This window comes from Astyanax mexicanus, chromosome 12 (genome assembly GCF_023375975.1).
Source record: "Astyanax mexicanus isolate ESR-SI-001 chromosome 12, AstMex3_surface, whole genome shotgun sequence".
Classification (NCBI taxonomy): Eukaryota; Metazoa; Chordata; class Actinopteri; order Characiformes; family Acestrorhamphidae; genus Astyanax; species Astyanax mexicanus.
This window is the reverse complement of record NC_064419.1, coordinates 15,941,692-15,961,170: the sequence shown is the minus strand read 5'-3', so window position 1 is coordinate 15,961,170 and position 19,479 is coordinate 15,941,692. Positions and strand designations below refer to the sequence as shown.

The window sequence follows — 19,479 nt, the reverse complement described above, 5'->3', positions numbered from 1 at the left end:
TGGGTACCATGATTTTTGCTTAGTTACATTAGTTTGTTTAAAACGATTGCTGCACCACAATTACAAAGCAAGTTCAAATTTACATTTTCACATAATTTTCCATTTGTTATTTTTGTCAGTTTTAAGTTATTTTAGTGAGCACTGCTGGCTTTTCTTTCTTTAGCAAAAGCATGCCAACAATTTTGTCCACCGGTGTACATAAGGTGTTTGGTACACTACATATTTATTGTGCATAAAATTTCCTGCAATATTAGATGTATCTGTTTTGGTGTTTCTATTCACCCATACTCATTCAAGAATAACAGAAAATGCGAAATGTACACTTACTCATGCGCCTGTGCTGGCGTAGCACCTTAATGAAGTCAAAGGTATTAAAACCCAGCAGAAGCACCAACTGATTCTCACATTCTCGGTCATCACTAGCGGTCTGCAAAAAGACGAGGATAAGTCAGTAAACCCATTCAGATACAAAACAACTCAAGAAAAGTCCTGCTTACCCCTAAAAAATTGGGGCAGAAACACCTTTAAATAACATTTAAGAAGCTCAAAGATTAAGCAAACTTATGAACAGTATAAATATAAAAGCTTTACCTTGAGAATCTCCAAAACCTCATCAGCTTTCTTCTGAGACACAATAGCGTCATCATAGAAACGGCTGAGCTGCCTCTGAAGCCAAAAAGCATCAATGTCTCTAGGGTGAAGGTCTTTCTTTTTGGTCGTCATCACATCTCCTGCAGTCCCCAACTAAGGAAAAAAAAAAGGTTTTAATAGAAAATAATAATAAAAAAATAAATAAAAAAGGCATGATGGCTTGTTCATCTTCTTTTGTCTTCCCAACAATTGTGCTACAGAATAGTTAATTATTATTTAATTTATTTATCTAATGGTCAAGTTGTCAAAATGCAAAAATGCCAAATGCTGCAAGTAGGAAATTTTAGGTACTAAGTCACATTGGTATGCAGGTGAAATACAAAATACTGTTTTATAATTATAAGGTGCACAATCAATAAACGTCTATTTTTATACACAAGGTGCATTTTAAGCGGCATTTGAGTGGCCATGTTTCCCTTCTTATACAGCAGGCATCATCGCTGGGGGGTAAGACCTGTATAGCCAAGTAAACAAAACTGTAATTCTTTATATAAAAAAAAAAAACACGTGTTCAGACAAGTCAGACAAGTCAAACAAGCACTGGATGTTAATGTTCACAGACTTCTCTTCCTGAAAACTGTTTATTTGGGTGAGTACAGTGCTTCCATTTATTTACAGTAAGCTTAGATTCCCAGATATACACTAAGGCTGAAGGATTAGCCACCTATCTACCACCCTAATGGCCAAATGGCTAGCACAGTTAGCGGGTAATGCTAATGATGCTTCAGCAATGTTAGCTGGCATTAGCAGCAGACTACAGGCCGATAATACTCACCTCTGAACAAATGGCTAGAGCTTAGCGGGTAATGCTAATACTGCTGGAGAACTAAACTGAAACTCCTGTATAAGGCTGTATTTCAGTGGTGTGGCTTTTCTGCTCCTTACAACCTGACTGATAAAATTCATACATAAGGCACACTGGATTTTCTAATGCACTGACAATTTTTGGGAATGGTTAAGTATTTTAAATGTGCTTTATAGTGCAGAAAATACGGATATAGTCTAAATCTAAACTAAAAAAGTAACACTAGGGGCTACAGATAATCTGATATCCGACTGGCTGTTCAGTACACATGTAATCGCCGATCAGCTGATACTAGCTGAAACTACATATAGGTAGAGCTGGGCGATTAATCGATTTTATCGATTTTGAATTCGAATTTCCAGTTAAGGACGATGTGTTTTTATGAAAATCGATTTTCTCAGAGTTTAAATTTTCACCACCTTTTCAACTCACCTCGTCCACAGTGTCTCTCTCTTTGTAAAAAAGCTAAAAACGATTTTTTTTTTTTTTTTTTGGGGGCCTTATCGCCCAGCTCTAAACATAGGGTCGTAGGACCCTCAAACAATGGTGCAGGTTCTACCAAGAAACCAGTGAAACTTGGGCCCAGATGTGTTCTTTTTTTTTTACTAAATGTGGTGGTTAACCAAATTCACTTTTTAACAAACTCATAAGGCCTTACTTATAATGCAGAGAACATGACTTCATATTGGTGCACAAATACCAGCATGGCTGACCCCCTGCAGTGTGGAGCAAGAACAACCCAATGGCAAATATGTTTGTCAGGGTAAAGAATGTACCACAATCAGTGAGTATTAGACAAGAACAACAGCAGACAGGGATTAGATCATATAATGGAGTTTATAGGGGGCACTTTAGAGCTGAAGAAATGCATATGAAATTTCAGACAAAAACATATCCTAAGACCAGCAGGCCTATGAAGTTCTTATTCCACTCTTTGGACTTGTGGGAAAATCTGAATAGGTTTTAGATTATATTTATAGAAAATTCTAAAAGCACCACTGTAGCAGTGTTAGATATGCTGCTGAATTAGAGGGAAAACGGTGCCCCTGCATTGTTTAAATCACACATACAACACTCAAAATGTAACACCAAGTTCAGTGTACAATTTACTCTGCTTTTCTCTGTGCAAAACACGCACAGTCATCATAAGCAGAGTACAGCTGAATTACTTACATTAGCAGACAGTGTGCAACCCACATCTGCTTCCTCTCCCTCGCTGTCATCAGAACCTTCCTCCCGCACCTCTCCATACTGGTCTTCATCACCTTCCTGAAAACAGTTTTAAATTTGATATAGCAAAAAGTGGTATAAAGTGTGATACACAGGCAGATTAGGTGTACATCATACATATATATGGACATCATGAAAATCATTGAATTTAGTGCATAATTTTGACTGAAACAAAAAAACATTACCACTTCCTAAGAAAAAACTTTTTTTGACAGCATTCAGTAGACTGATCAACAAAACAATGAAGAGTTCAAGATGCTCATATCAGACTTCAGCAGAGTAAGCACTAAATTCACACTAGTCAGGAAGGCCTTTTGGAAAAATTCTAAATCAATAGCAATTGCACGATTTACCTTTGCTGCAGAGCACAAACCAATTAGAGCCAAAAGCTGATATTATACATGTATATATAAATCGATTGATGTCAATATACACATTTATGACTTAGTAAGATTACTCATCCCAGTATAACTTCAAAACTAAAAAAAAATTAGCTTACATTTATTTGAAAGTGAGAGTGATTTCAGGAATAGTGTGACTAATAACTGCATAATTGTATTTTTGTATAATTGTTTGCTTACACTTTTATTAAAGGTTATTACTTTTAACTTTCTACTGCACCTGTCTAGTCTTTACACACAGAAATAAATGTGGGGTTTTCTTTTCTCTTGCATTTATATTAAATTTGTTGTGCACTTTGCCAACAAAAAAAAAATGTTAAAATGAAGTCGAAGAGCTCACATTAACATTAATGTAAAAAAAATAAAAATATATATATTATTGAATAGGGTGTCTTTACACATAATTATAAATCATTGCCACATAAAAACTTTGTATCTTGGTCAATATAAATGAGCCAGTTATTTCCACTGTCAGAATTTCGTGATTAATGGACCAACAGTGTGTACAGGGGTCAGAATTTTTTTTGTTAAGTCAAATGTAATGCTTTTTAAGGCCTTTTTAAGACCTCAATAAATATAATGTAAGACACAAAATAATTTCTTAGGTAACCTTAGTTCTTTTTCCACTAATTTTAGCTGGCTTGCCACTACTGTAATGTAAAGTTCTCTACCTGGTATCGTTAGCTAGTTCACCGCTAAAATTAACTAGCTTTCCGGTAACGATAGCTAGCTCTCCACTAACCTTAGTTCCCTCCATGGTACTGTTAGCTAACTTGTTGCTAATGTTAGTTCTCTCTCCGGCAACGTTAGCTAGCTTGCCGCCAATGTTAATATGTGCTTTCCCACCGGCATTAAACACACCATCTAAAAATGTAATACCTACAGCAAATTTAAGACAATTTAAGACCTTAATAACCCAGATTCAAGACATTCACATTTTTAAAGACCAGCAGGAACCCTGCTGTAGTATACAGAGATTTAAAATGTATACACAAATAAATGAATAAATAAATAAATGAATACATACCTCCTCATCAGACTCAAACTGTACATTTACTCCATATGTTTCATCTATGTTTTCATCTGTATTCAGGAGAAAGAAAACATCACAATGCTTGTTAGACAGATAATTAATAGATAATTAACACAAGGAAATCTTTAATTAAAAAAAAAAAGATACACTGAAAGTTACTATGTCTTTTTTTATTAATAGGTGCAAAAAATGTGCACATTATGTTGACAAATGTTTGTACACCACAGCCTGGTAAAGAGAAAAGTTTTACCATTTTAAATTTCTACTATTCCTCAACCAACCTTTTGCTTCATTTTAGCTTCACGGTAATAAACAATTTCTAAATTACAGAATTCCTGTTTCATTTTTTAATTTTTTGTTACAGATCAACATTTTTCCCCCCAAACAAGAATTGTTTAACACATAGCAGTTTTATTTATGGCATTATAGATATTTTCTACAAGCCAACAAAATCTTTTTCTGAGCGTATTTATCCTATTCTTTTTAGCTACTGAGTGGCTACATTTACTTTAGGATTAATAAAGTATTTCCTCTTTCTCTCTCTACTGTTTAAGACAAAAATGTATGTCTTAATAAAATTCAACAATTAAAAGGTTTGTAGTCATTATTTCTATATCAACAATTACCCATATTTTGGAGTTCTTTGTCCCCTCCATAGTCAGAGATCTTCTTGCCCAAGTTGACCAGGACATGGTAGCGTGTGTCATCTGTAGGTCCAAGCAATTGCTCAACTTCCCTCCTCCTTTCCTTATCCCTCATCTTCTCATTCTTAAGAACAGCTAACACCTCATCTGCAGCACCACACAGAATGTCTCTTGGCTGTGGATGAAGAGGGGTGGGGGTGCACAGAAACATACATAAATGGCTGCAAATGTGTCAATTTGTTACTCTAACACATACACAATTCTTCAAACCTCCATGTTTAAAATGATTTAACCACATGAATACTAACCCTCATAAGAGGGAATATCTGCGAATCGGGTGACAGTCTTTATGTGCTAAAGAAACGATCACCACCTTGCACAGACAAGGAAAAAAGTACAATATAGCAATGACACTCGCTGTATGTTCAGTTGGGGCTGGGTAGATAAAAGAATACAAATATTTAAGGAGTGGCATCTGTCAATCGCTGCACAGCCAACTTAAAAACTACATGGCCGTGCAGCACATGACCGCTTTTCGGAGGAGAAATCATCAATCATCATACACTGTGTTCCAAATTATTATGCAGTGATATTTTTCCTAGATTTTCCTAAATGGTCAAAGAAAATGACTAATCATGAACTGTTAGGTATAAATCCAAATGTATTAAACAAACCTCCCAATGAAAACAGTATTTTTTAAACCATAAAAATATACCTCAAAATGCACTGTTCCACATTATTAAGCAGGCCACAGGTTTCAAGCAATATAGGAAAGAAAAAAGATCTCTGCTGCTGAAAAGTGTGAAATACTGCAACGCCATTCAACATTTCACAAAAAACTGAAGCATGATCATTGTACTGTGAAGAGATTTGTGGCTGATTCAGAGCACAGACGGGTTTGTACAGATAAAGACAAAATGAAGAAGGCTCCAGCCAGACAAATTAATCGGATTATGAGAGCAGCTGCTAAAATGCCATTACAAACCAGCAAAAAGGTATTTGAAGCTGCTGGTGCCTCTGGAGTCCCGCAAATCTCAAGGTGTAGAATCCATCAGAGGCTTGCTATGGTGCATAAACCCACTATTCAGTCTCCCCTAACCAGAGCTCATCATTGGGTTTGTTCAATAAAATTTGATTAATACGGGTCATGACTTGAAACTATACTGACTGTTATTTGCATTGACCGTTTAGGAAAACCTGAGAATATTGCATAATAAATTGGAAAAAAGTGTAGATATGCAGACCTATGATTCATCCTTGCTGCACTATCCATTAGCATCACTCTGAACAGATTTCACTAGAACACTGAATTTTAGTTAAAAAGCTCAGTTTAATGCTCTACTTAAAAAAATGTGGGGTTTCAATCAAGCTTGTGATTTTAAGGAAACATACAAGCCCTGAATTGAACATTACAAGGATCCCTAGCGACAAACCTAAAAGCAGTGTGACAATCTTAATAACTAGGTACTTGTATTGTACACACAATGGTGACTGTGCACTTAACAGGGCCCTATGATTGCCACACTGCAGAGAACATGGATGGAATAACGAAATAAATCAGAACTCAGGTAAATTTAATATGCACGAAACTACACATGATTCACAGTACAAAGTAAAACTAACATGAGCAGTGTCTGTTAATGACACTTTTAAGTTGAGCGCGGTATTGAATAATACAAAATAAAGCTTAGCTAAGCAAACACGTTAAAAAGAACACAGCCACAACCCAAATACAGTACTACAGACCTGATTCTACAATCATACTAATCTAATAATATAATGTTGGAATATTTTTTTTTCCCCAGAGTGCTTATATTTTTGATGCTGTTAAACACTTTCAAAAAGTTTTAACTATAAACAACAAATACTGAACTTGCCTGGTCTCCAAGAGCAGCCTGAATGAAGCTGAGGAGGATTTCATACGTTTCTCTGGTCTCCTTGGTCTTTGGCTTGTATACGATACCCACCATCTCATCAATTCCTTCTGACAGCAGGGTAAATCCTTTCATTTTGTTAATGTCATGTCTGTCTTCATCTCGCTTTCTTCTCCTACAACACAAAGAGGGGAAAAATGAGAAGGCTAATACCAAAAGAAACGTAATGTTAATGCAAATTTGGAGAATACGTACTTTGCCCTCCTTTCTTCCAACATTTGTGGCTTCGTTCGTTGACTCTTGTCTCCCATTTTGGTCCCTTCCAGTTTCCCAACCAAAGACAACACCTCGCCTGTAGGTTCATCTCGGCGAGTGCGGTCAATGAGAGAGCGATCAGCTTGCAAAACCAAGTTCGAGTTCTGAACCACAAACAGAGAGACAGAGATACAGACTCAATAACAGTATGAGAGTAACACAGTAACAGTAAAAGTGAGTGAGACAGTAACAGATTGAGAGAGTAACAGTAAGTGTAGCAGTGAAAGAGTAACAGAGAAACAGTAAGCGTTAGAGTAACAGTGTAAGACAGAACCATAGTGTAGCAGAGTAAGAGAGAAACAGTGAGAGTAAGAGTGTAAAACAGTAACAGTAAGAAAGTTACATAGTAATACAGTACGAATGTAACTGAGTGCATTAGATAAAGAGTAAGTGTAACAGTATTAATGTGTGCCAAACAAGTGTAACAAACGAGTCAGAGTGTAACAACAAACAGAGTAAGAAAATAAGAAGGAGAAACAGTAACAGTGTAACAGCGTGAGTGTAACAGTGACAGAGCAATAGAGTAGGAGTGTAACAGAGTCACAGTGTAACGTTAAAAGAGAGAAATAAGAACCGTAACAATGTAAAAGTAACCGTAACAGTGTAAAAGTAATACTAACTGTGTAAAAGTAACAACTGTGTAAAAGCAACAAAGGAAGAGTGTAACAGAAACAGAGAAACAGAGGAGTGTAACAGAAGAACAGAGAGAACCAATAAGAGTAACAGTAGTAACAGAGTGAGAGAGAAACAATGAGTGTAATAGAGTAAAGGTGTAACAGAGCAACAGGGCAATAGAGAAACAGTAAGGGTGTAACTGTAACAGAAAGTGTATAAGAGTAACAGAGGAACAGTAAGATTAAGAGAGTAAAAGTTAGAGTGTAACAACGTAACAGTAATAGAGTATGATAATAACAGAGTAACAGAGAAGCCGTAAGAGTGCAACAGTAACAGTAAGTGTATGAGAGTAACAGAGACAGTAAGTGTATGAGTGTAACAGTAAGAGAGTTTGAGAATAAGAGTAAGAGAGAAACAGTAAGAGTGTAACGTTAACTGCAACAGTAAGTATATGAGAGTAACCGAGTGACTGGAACAGTGAGATTAAGAGTGTAACAGAGTATGATAATAACAGAGAAACAGTTACAGTGGAACAGTATGAGAGTAGTAGAGTAAGGGAGCTGTAGTATTTTTCTGTCCTCACCGCTTTATACTCATACTGCAGACTACGCGCTGTAACATCCGCCATCCTGCAGCTCTAGTGTAAGCCCCGGCTAATCCTCAGAGCCCGGGCTAACCGCTCACACAGCTACAGCTACAGGCCTGCGGGGAGCTGCGGGGTGCTGCGGGAAGCTGCGGGGCCGGGTGATAGCAGTACGGTATAGAAGAAAAGTTGCGGGTTCTGCTGCTTCTGCTCTCCCGCACAAAAGACTCACAACGCACGCACGACGCGCGCAGCATGTCACGCAAACAGTTCCGTTTCCGGGTGGTTCCGGAATGGTAACTTTACCCCCCCTGGTGGATTGGAGGTTAGTAGGGAATGCGCATGCGGATTATTTTCAGGCGCAGTTCCACTAAAGAACCGACAGGTGCCGCCAAAGTTCCAAAGTTCCTTTAAAAACTGCACAGATTGGATTGAATGCGCTGGTCCTGTACATGGACCAATATAGTGTATAAAAAACACCAACTTTTTATTAAAAGTCAACCAACCCTATGTGACTCGGTAAAGTTATAAGCATTAGATGTATGTAGTGTTATATTTTAATCCCTTGTTTAATACAGAACAGCAGAGATAATCAATTTGATTGGTTATTGACACAATAAACCACCTGTGTAACTAGATGTGTTACTTTTCTTATATCAGATTCATGTTTGGCCTAACATTGCTATAAAAGTAATACTACAAAACAAGCACAACAAAGTTTGAGCGTATAAATGAACAAATTTTTACATTTTACAAAAGTTTTTAAAACATTAAGAACTTTATTAACTCATACTTGAAGATTGATCGTTAATTAAAGACAATTATACCACAATTAGTTCCGACCCTTTGATGTGATTGGCTAAGAGAGGCTTTCTATGAGTGACATTATTAGCCAGTAATGCACCATAACCAAAGCAATGATGCAGCACTTACAAGCCAAACAGCGCAGCTACAAACAGAGCAGCAATGGAAATGTTTTAATTTAAGTTTTTATAACACAACAGATCAGATTTTCTTGTCCTCGGCCTACGAACGCAGTAAAGCAGTGCCAATATTACACGTTATAGCACTCCCTCTCATGTTTTATTGCTTAATTCATTAAAACCCCTTAAAACATTTTGTCCTTTGAGTGTTAGAGCTGTAAAATTGACTGGGGGGGTGGGAGCAGGTAGGCGTTCTCTTCTGCAGTGCTGCTAGCCAATCAGAGGTTATATATTTGCATGTATGAATATTCATGAGCAAGAGCCAAAACCTGTCTTTCTTCAGAGACCTCTAATTCAGTGATCTAAAGCAGGGATAAATAGAAACACCTACAACTAGACACCTACAACTAGACATTTTAAAATTAATTAAAAAAACGATGGAATGAGACATTTAACGAGTAACTTCTTTAAATAGATTTGGCTTGTAGTTCAGCACTTTAAACATCAGACACCAACAATTTTGAGGGAGAAAGGGTTCAAATAAGTATTATTTATGTAGTATATATTATATTGTATTATATTGTATTATATTATATCATATTATATTATATTATATTATTTACGAAGTTGGAGGTAATAATTACGAATCGAGTAGAAATGGATGCCATTAGGAAAATTCCTTTGTTTATACTATTGGTCCATTATCATAAAAAGGTTTATTTTGTCCTACTCTAAAACAATAAAGTGAATAAGACACACATTAGGTAAGTGATGTTTTTATCCCATAACTGGTACAGAATGGATTCTACTGCTGAGCATGGACACCCACACCTTCCAAAGCCATACACAGTTAGCCAGAAAACAGTTTTATCTTAAAGAACTTAAAGAACTGCAAACTCTTGTGTTAAAAAAGGTCCAGCCCAAGCTCCTGTAGTTAAGAAGGCTCTAATATTTCTATGGTATATGGAAAATCAAAATTTCATTCAGAAAATTGCTGATAAATTCAATGTGTCCCAAGGAACGGCTCATAAATTTGTCCTGGGGCTTTTGGAACTGACCTGTTTACTGGCAAAAAAATACATTAAATGGCCCACTCAATGTGAAAAGAGAATAAGGTCTGTTGTGTTTTAACAGTTTTTGGCATAACCTTTTTGGAAAACACTGCATATATCTCTAATGACTTTCCTTTTGTCATTATTCCTGCACGTGATAATGGTGCACTAAGGGAAGATGAGCTGCAGAGGAATGCCAGCATCAGCCATGGAAGAGGTGTGGTGGAACAGGCTTTCGGGAGAAAGTCATTGTGGCAGTTTGCACACTATACACAATATGAGCATTAGTGTAGGCCAAATGAATGTATGTGAAAAACATCCCCATGGATGCTCAAGGCTTGAGGATGACAATATTTGATCATAAACGAGTCCTAGGAGAGGTTTAACAGGGCACATGTGAAGGACACGCAGCGTTCTGGAGCATGCTCTGGGCATCCTAAAGATGTAATACAGAGGACATTGACGAGGAGGACACAGAGGAGGATGGTGTGATTAAACTGCCCGGAGAAAGGAGAGAGGAGCTTTACCCAGAGGGATTGAATGGTCTAAATACAATTATAAAAAATGTGTTTTCTTGAATGTTAATTTATCTTTAAAGTATGTGCCTAGTTAAGTTTGTAAAAGATTTGTTTTATTATGTTTTTATTAAAATACACTGGAAAACATTTTTGAGTTGGGCTATTTTTTTTTATTTGTTTATTGCATTTTTATACCAACAAGAAAAAAAGCTAATTGAATCAATACAATCAAAGTAAAATACACACACACAATAAACGACAAGGTGTCTCACACATCAGGGAGCTCCTCTGTTGTGCTTGGGTCTGGATCATAATTAGAAGTTAGTGTTAGAAACATACAGTCATCTTATGCAGAAACATCAAGCTTGTGTTTTTGTGTGTGTGTGTTTGAACAAGCACCTTGTGCTGAGGGGAATAAAATTGGCACGGAAATAAAGGGTGGCCAAACTGAGCCTCAGCCAGTTCCAGCTGTTTGGCTTAAATTTGAAGCATAGTATTCTTTATGCTGAGTAGCTCCTTGTGGTGTGTCTTACGCTGCTGCAGGTCTTTCGCGCTGCTACTAAAGGTCTTCATGTTTCACAGTTGGACCTGGTCTTTGAAGCCTCCTTTTTTCCAGTGCAATTAATTCCTGACTGCACCTACAAGTACTGGACCTTCTGTTCCCCTCTGATCGAGCCCTGTACGTGTTCCTGTAATTGATGGCTCTGTGTGTGAGGGCACTGCAGAGGAGGGAGTACTGGAGCAGGGGGAAGGCAGGACGGAAGAGGCAGGCTGGGGTGAGGTGGCTGTAAGTTTATTTAGGCAGATAACCCCTCCAGATATTGCTTCTGTTACAGTTGGCCCCAGTATACCCTAGACCCTTTCCTCCTCTAAGGTGAGGAGCACTGTCAGCAGTTGCCCTCCACCGTTTTTTGACCTCTCTCTCCTAAGCTCAGTCCTCCTTCTTTTAGCTAAGCTTGAGAAGTCATTCCATTTTTTTATTTCAGCGCCACTTCTTTTAAAGAACTGCATGCATTAAGACAACATTAAGTTTGCAATTTGATCCCATTATTTTTTTTCCTCTTTATTTCTGAGGCTTCCTCTTGCATGCACCTATATAAAATTCCCACCAACACGGGAATTGCAGGATATTGTGGCAGCTCTGGGTTGTGTGTGTGGCTGCCTGCAGTCATGTTTCTGTTCTCCTGTGTGCGAGGATGACAGGGGTGGGGCATCTCCCTTGGGAGGGGTTATGCAGAGAGGGTGGGCACCACTCTGGATCTGCCATCTGGGAGACACACAGCTGGGTTGGTGGCCTTCTGGCTATTTGAGCTCTGTGTTTATGGTTTTAGCTCTCCTAGTCTTGTTAAAGACTGTAAGTGAGTGGCAAGCCGGTTCAATAAAGGAGCTGTTGAGCATTCAGCATGAGTCTCACGGGTCTTCCTTCCTCTTCCACGCCACATTTGGTGTCAGAAGTGACCCTGCTGGAAGATATTGAGCTGCTGGCAGGGGAAATCGAACGGCTGAGGAGGAAGACAGCGGACCAACGGACTAGAGGCAAGGCTCTCCAGCGGAGTGGACTCGGACCTGACGGCGCCAGCGGGCTGTTCGGAGGTCGTGGCCGGGGAGAGGACGACGCGAGCACGGCGGCGCTGGCTCCCAGAGCGGATGGCGCGAGCACGGCGGCGCTGACTCCCAGAGCGGATGGCACGAGGACGGCGGCACTGGCTCACGGAGCGGATGGCGCAAGGACAGCGGCGCCGACTCGCGGAACGGACGGCGCGATGATGTGCCGAGTGCCGCTGCGAGCTGCCTGAACTGACGCGGGCGCTGAGAACACGTTTCAGCCGCCAACCGTCGGAGGCAGCCGCCAAAATGCTAGTGGCGGACAGACGCCGACAGCAGGGAGAGACACTGGGTGTGCTGGCATCGGAGATGGCCCTGCTAACCCGCCAAGCTTACCCAACGTTTCCGCGAGCGGCCCAGAGGAGGCTCGCGTTGGATCACTTTCTGCGCGCCCTCGAGCTGAGCGAGCTGCGCAAACACGTGAGGCTGGCCGACCCGCAGACCCTGGAGTCCGTGGTGGAGGTGGCGGAGCGGTCCGAACTCATCCTCTCAAGCCATCCTGGACCGTGGGGGGCGTCGCCGGTTGCCCGTGATTCGCAGAGGTGGGGTTGGAGCCGGTCTGATGCCCAACTGGAGTGCTAGCGCTGCGGGGGGCGTGGCCACAAGCGAGCGCACTGCAGCCGGCCGGGAAACGGAGCCGGGACCACCCAGTGAGGGTTACGGTGGCCCCAGGAACGCTATGCTTACCCTTGGGATCTGATTCCGGAACTGCCGGACTCAGCGGCTATTTCCTGAAATGCACGTTGAATGGAGTGACGGTGAACGCGCTGGTGGACACGGGCTCGTCAGTCTCACTGATACGGCCCGAGCTAGCGACGGAGGTAGCGGCCGAGTTTGTCAGCGCATCGCTCTCTCTTCAGTCACCGGGGATCCTATAGGTCTCCTAGGATTAACGGAGTTGACGATTGATGTCGGCAAGGAGCCCTTTCAACAACAGTTCTGGGTAGGACGCATCAATGACCCGTGCATTCTGGGCAAGGACCTGCTCTCACGCGTCGGAGCTCGGTGCTGGTGACTGGACTCCCCGTAGAGATACGCGACGAGTTAGGGGTAAGTGAACTGGTGGGAGGGAATGTGTGTGATTCGGTGCGTGATACGGTAGAGGGTCCGCTGGATGCGGGGTTGAGTGTAGATCCGATAGTGGAGATGCTGGAGCGCAGTTGTGTGGGTTTATCTGGTCCCCAACAACTCCGTTTGCGCGAACTGATCGGCCGTTTTCGCACGAGTTTCGCTGTGGTTCATTCCATAAACACGGGTGACGCCCAGCCCATCAGGCTGAGGCCGCACCGTCTGGCGTTAGCAATGCGCGTAGCCTCGCTACAGTGGCTCATGCGTTTCCGCGAGCCCAAGGGCCAACTGGGAGGTGGTGCCGCTGGGCCCGATTGCTAAGGCGTTGCGCTACAACTGGGCTAGTTTTAGTTTGTCCGACGGCGTGCTGTGCCATACCTGGGAGGATCCGGCGAACGGGCGGCGCGTTTATCAGGTGGTGGTACCGCGGGCGCTTAGGGGATCGGTCCTACGGGGAGTTCATGGGTCACCTGGGGCTGGGCACTTTGGTGTCACCAAGACTCTGAAGCGCCTGAGGCAACGCTTCTATTGGCCTGGGTGTAGAACCGACGTGGAACTCTTCGTGCACTGCTGTGACGTGTGTGCTGCCAAGAAGGGCCCCTCGAGGGCGCCCCGCGCCCCACTTCACCCTTACCAGTGCGGCAGCCCGATGGAGCGGGTGGCCGTGGACGTGCTGGGCCCCTTTCCGGTGACGGATTCTGGAAATCGCTTTGTTCTGGTGGCGATGGACTATTTCACGAAGTGAAATCCTGGTGCGGGAGTTCTTTTGCAGATTCGGGGTTCCGGAAGAACTGCACAGCGACCAGGGGAGAAATTTCGAGTTGGAGGTCATGGCGGAGGTCTGCCGCATCCTGGGAATCCATAAGACCAGGACGACGCCCCTTCATCCGCAGAGTGACGGACTGGTGGAACGTTTTAACCGCACGCTGGCGGCGCAGTTGGCCATGGTGTCGGACAAGAACCAGCGTGACTGGGACAGGCACCTGCCGGTAGTGCTGCTGGCCTGTCGCTCCGCTGTGCAGGAGACGACGGGATTTAGCCGGCTCTGCTTATGTTCGGGCGCGAACTGAGGACGCCGGTCTCCCTGGCTTTTGGGGCGCCTCCTGACGGGGGCGGGTACGCTTCGGACACGCCCACTTTTGTCTCGGACCTTATGTCTTCGCTGGAATTAGCACACCTTCTAGCGCGCTCCAACCAGTCTGCTGCCGGACAGAAGCAGAAGCGTGCGTACGACATGCGCTGCTTTGGGGACCCGTTGGCGGTGGGGGCGAGGGTTTGGCTATATAACCCTCAGTGGAAGAAGGGACTGTGCCTGAAGCTCTAGTCGGCCTGGGTGGGTCCGTGCTTGGTGCTGTCCAGGCTGGGGGAGGTGGTGTATAAGATCCGGTGGGGCAGACGCACTATGATTGTGCACCGTGATAGGCTGGCCCCCTATAGCCGAGACTGTCAGACACTGTGGACGGTGGTGCGGAGTGCTTGACTTGAACTCTGGCTCTTCGGAGCCGCTGGCAGGCGGTGCCGTGCCCGGCCCCTCCAGGCTGCCGCGGGCACGGAGCCCGCCCGCCCGCCTTAATGACTTTGTTTGCGACTGATTGTAAAAAAAAAAAAAAAAAAAAAAAAGTTCTGTTGTACACGGGGTTTGTGTTGGGTTGGTGGGGTCGCCGGGACGGCTGACCCTTGGGAGGGGGGCTATGTGGCGGCTCTGGGTTGTGTGTGTGGCTGCCTGCAGTCATGTTTCTGTTCTCCTGTGTGCGAGGATGACAGGGGTGGGGCATCTCCCTTGGGAGGGGTTATGTAGAGAGGGTGGGCACCACTCTGGATCTGCCATCTGGGAGACACACAGCTGGGTTGGTGGCCTTTGGGCTATTTGAGCTCTGTGTTTATGGTTTTAGCTCTCCTAGTCTTGTTAAAGACTGTAAGTGAGTGGCAAGCCGGTTCAATAAAGGAGTCTCACGGGTCTTCCTTCCTCTTCCACGCCACAATATATACAGTAGGAAAAATAAGTTTACTCAACTGCATAGAATGGAGGTGCATGTCAAAATGATATTGTATGATTTTTTTCAATAATTTGTTTTGCATTGTATTCCATAAAATCACCTACCAAGCAGCATAAATTCTGCCTCTCCTATTCATACACAGCTCTCCTATTCATCACTCATTACCTTTATTACTTGCACCTGTTTGAACTCGTTCAATCTATATAAAAGTCATCTGTCCATAGATTCAATCACACGCCATCATCTCTACCATGGCCAAGACCAAGGAGCTGTCTAAGAACACCAGGGACAAAACTGTAGACCCACACAAGGGAGAAGAGAAGGCAACTGTTGGTACAAATATTAGAAAATGGAAGAAACACGAGATGACTGTCAATCTTCCTCAGTCTGGGGCTTCATACAAGACCTCGCCTTGTAGGTAAAGGATAATCAAATCATAAAATCAAATTTATTTGTATAGCGCTTTTTACAACTGGTGTTGGCACAAAGCAGCTTTACAGAAACATGATCACAGGACAAAGAATTAGGCAAAACATTAAACATACAAAATACAGAATACAGAACCCCCAGTGAGCGCAGAGGCAAGGAAAAACTCCCTCAGAGCTGCAGGAGGAGGAAACCTTGGGAGGACAAAGACAGATGCACCTGATGCTTTAAAGACAGAGAACTAGACATGTTTCAGTCTGGTTATATGACGCACAGAATTATCATAGGGTATTCTTAACCCCGAGTTGGTAGATGATGTTTGCATATTTGTTGACTTGAACTTCAGCAGCCTGTTGTGTTATTTGGATGACCTCTTAGTCTTTCCATCCACAGAGAATGAGACATTAGAGAGACTGGAAGAAGTCTTTAAGAGACTCCATCAGCATAATCTGAAGCTAGAGCCAGAAAAAGTGTCATTCCCTGCGCACATAAGTCTGGTTCTTGGGTCATGTCATTAGTGGTAATGGAGTGGCTGTGGATTCTGAGAAGGTTAGTACCATATCTGAAATTCCCACAGCTGATCTCATGGAGGACAAATCCTTCTTCGGGGTTGATATTCTACTATCAATATTGCTCAGCTATTGCAAAACCTCTCTTCACACTAAGCGCTTGACACAAATAGAAAAATGTGATGAGGCTAGTAGCTGGTACTTTCAGAAGGCTCAAGCCTACAGATTGGACATCCTGAATGAATCCAGGCCTTTAGAGTTCTTAAAGAGATGTTGTTGAACTGGGCTGTCTTGGTATAACCAGACTTCTCCAGACCTCTGTTGCCTCATTGGGTGGGTAAGTAGCTGTGGTCAAATACCACCTGGTGAGACCAAAGCAAGGTCTATTGCCTTTGCCAGCAAAACCCTATGTGCTTCACAGAAAACAATGTGTGTGGAGTGTCTGAGAGGAAATGACATATATTTTCTGTATGAACAGACAACAATCTGTTAACATACATTATGATGAAACCTAAACTGGATGCGTGGGAACAATGTTGGGTTGCCAAGCTGGCTCGATACACGTTTGACATAAAGCTGAAAGTGTCAGTGAGGATTGTGTTTAAGATACATTTTAATTGAAATTGCAGTGTCATGAAGCATTATTCATATCAGCTTTAAAATCTCAGACTGTCTTTAATGGCCTTTAATGAATCCCATAGCAGCTGTGAGATAGTACTAGAGACCCGTGCAGTGCAGATGGTTTCCGTCAGTACAGCAGTTCTCAGTAACTGTTCAAGATGCACTACCTTTACTTTCCCTATAAGAACTCCAGCAGCACCAAAAACAAGACCCCATCATAGCCTCAGTTCAGAGCAAAAGTCGTCCTGCCAGATGAGAGAAAGCAACCTCTCCTGCCTTGGTTAAGCAGTGGGAGAAGTTTCAAATACAAGATGGCATATTGTATAGTGTCTAAAGATCCTCTGAACAAGCAGCACAGATATCAGTACATTCTTCCACAGAGCTTAATTTACAAAGCACTAAGTGGCATCCAGCTAAGGGGCATCAACAATGATCAGGAACCATTCAGTTGGCCAGACGGTGGTTTTGTTGGCCAAGAATGAAACAAGAGATCCAGAGGTACATAAAGTGCTGCAAAAGGTGCATTCTCGCCAGGACACCAAAACCTTCTGCTAGGGCACCACTTGAGAGCATCCAGTCATCAGCACCTATGAAGCTTGTGTGCTCGGACTTTTGGTTTGCTGAAGATAATAAGCAGCATTCAGTTGATGTACGTCGTTCCTGTGGATGTAATGTTCCAACATACCCTCAAAGACCCTATTGTTGTTGAATATGCCACTTACATGGAAACCCTCGTGTCCTGTCTCCAAGAGACTCTAAAAATTGCACTACAGCATGCTGTTAAGGAACAAAAGTAGCAAGCTCAAAGTTAAAACAAAAGAGTAAACAAAAGGCACTCAATTTAATGAGGGGATCGTTTGTTAGTTGCAAACAAATATGAGCAGAAAAAGAAAACTCTTTCAGACCACTGGGAAGCAACTGTGTACACAATTGCTGATCAAGCTACGAAAAGTACGTACATTGCAATATTTTGCTGGATGTGAGTTGCCTTCCTGTTGGACTTGATTCTGAACAAAGTGGAGAAACCTGAGATTGTTGTTCTGAGAGCCTTGAAAGTTGTGACACCAGTTTGCAAACCTCAAATAAAATTGATTTTCTGGGAGAACAGAACTTTGGAATTGAGCTGTGATGCTACTCAGTAATGCTGCATCAGCAGCAGCTCGAAAAAAGAGGCGGTGGCTGACTTCACATGTATTGCAGGAGGCATGTGCTAGTCTTCACCCTCCTGGTGTTGGGGCATCACTAATGATGGGGAAGTCCTAATAAGTGGGTTGGATAATTCACTGTGTAAATTATTTAAAATTTAAAAAGCATGTTTAAAAGCAAATCCACTAATTCCTTTGATTTTATTCTCAATAAAGTCTTTATTTTAAAGAAATGGTTTATTTCATGTTCAAATAAATAATATTTATAACAAAAATCACTCCTGTCAATGGCACTCATTCCTGTTACTGGAACTCACTCCTGTTACTGGCACTCATTCCTGTTACTTTTTATGAAAATAAAAGTGACAGGAATGAGTTTTTAGCATAGAATTAGCAAAGACATGAAAAACAGTTAAATAGCGGCTTTGCTAATAGCATGAGGATACTGAGCACATTCTAGTAATTTGTCCAAAATTTGTATTTTAAAAATAAAAAATAAGATGTAAGAATTAATTTAGGAAACAGAAATGAGTGTTGAGGTTGATCTCCTCAGTCATAGTTAAATTAAGATCAAATATATAGAAAAACAAATGAGGAATGTTAATTTTGGTCTTTCCATGATCTTCAGAAGAACCAGCTGATGTCACTTCCTGGCGTAGATGTGACTTGTACAATGTTTCAGATTTATTGGATGGAGTTATGTGTTATGATAACTGGAATGAGTAAAAAAAAAAGGGACACAACTAAAATGTGTATTTTAACTTGAATATTATGGATTTATTTTGAAAGGAAAATTTGTAAAGCATAGATGGGATTTGGAGTCACACAACAATGCAAAATAAATTACATCTCTGAAGAATCTTAATAATTATATTTCATGGTAAAGTTTATAGTGGGGATAGGTAACAGCTATTTTTCAGTGTTGTAAGTAGTTTTTATTGATTTTTTAAAATGACATATCTTATTTTTGCAATTAGGTCAATGTACAAGACACTATGCTTAATAATAACGTATTTTAAAGTTTTTTTTTTTGTGCACAATTTTACATTGAATTGCATTTTTACATTGAATTGCACTTTTACCCTGAAGAAAAAATTCGCTTTCTGCTTCGACTAACCGAACACAGTTATGTGGGACTGGGTGCGCTATCAGGGACCTGTTAGCTGGGTTTGAACCCCTCGGGGACGCGGAGTCGCTCTGCGCGGTAAAATCGCATTTTAATCGGATGTTCTTCTCTCCTCGGTCAGCTCGCAGCTCACTCCCCACCCGCATTCCGACAATCCCCGCCCACCTCCTGCAACGATTGGTCAGCATTGGATCACCTCCTGCGCCAGCATGGCCAGGATTGGCTGGCGCTTCGTACTCCAAGATCCTCCACAAGCACCACCCAATCGTGTGCGAGGAGGGCGGGGCTTGCCGGAACTGGTGTGGAGGAAAACATTACGCGCTGGGAATGGAAGATCC

General features: G+C 42.0%; 1 protein-coding gene across 1 annotated transcript in view; it reads right to left on the bottom strand.

Annotated features, from left to right (window-relative positions):
• The window catches only part of snrnp200 (small nuclear ribonucleoprotein 200 (U5)), a 36,623-nt gene extending 28,203 nt beyond the window's left edge, over positions 1 to 8,420 (bottom strand). Inside the window, exons 1-8 of the mRNA XM_022670744.2 lie at positions 8,152 to 8,420; positions 6,894 to 7,057; positions 6,642 to 6,813; positions 4,747 to 4,939; positions 4,115 to 4,170; positions 2,630 to 2,725; positions 592 to 744; positions 328 to 427 (exon numbers count right to left, since the gene is read on the bottom strand). Coding sequence (XP_022526465.1) covers positions 328 to 427; positions 592 to 744; positions 2,630 to 2,725; positions 4,115 to 4,170; positions 4,747 to 4,939; positions 6,642 to 6,813; positions 6,894 to 7,057; positions 8,152 to 8,196 — 979 coding nt within the window. The 5' untranslated portion in view covers positions 8,197 to 8,420. The remainder of the gene's footprint in view (positions 1 to 327; positions 428 to 591; positions 745 to 2,629; positions 2,726 to 4,114; positions 4,171 to 4,746; positions 4,940 to 6,641; positions 6,814 to 6,893; positions 7,058 to 8,151) is intronic.
• Positions 8,421 to 19,479: the final 11,059 nt, after the last annotated feature.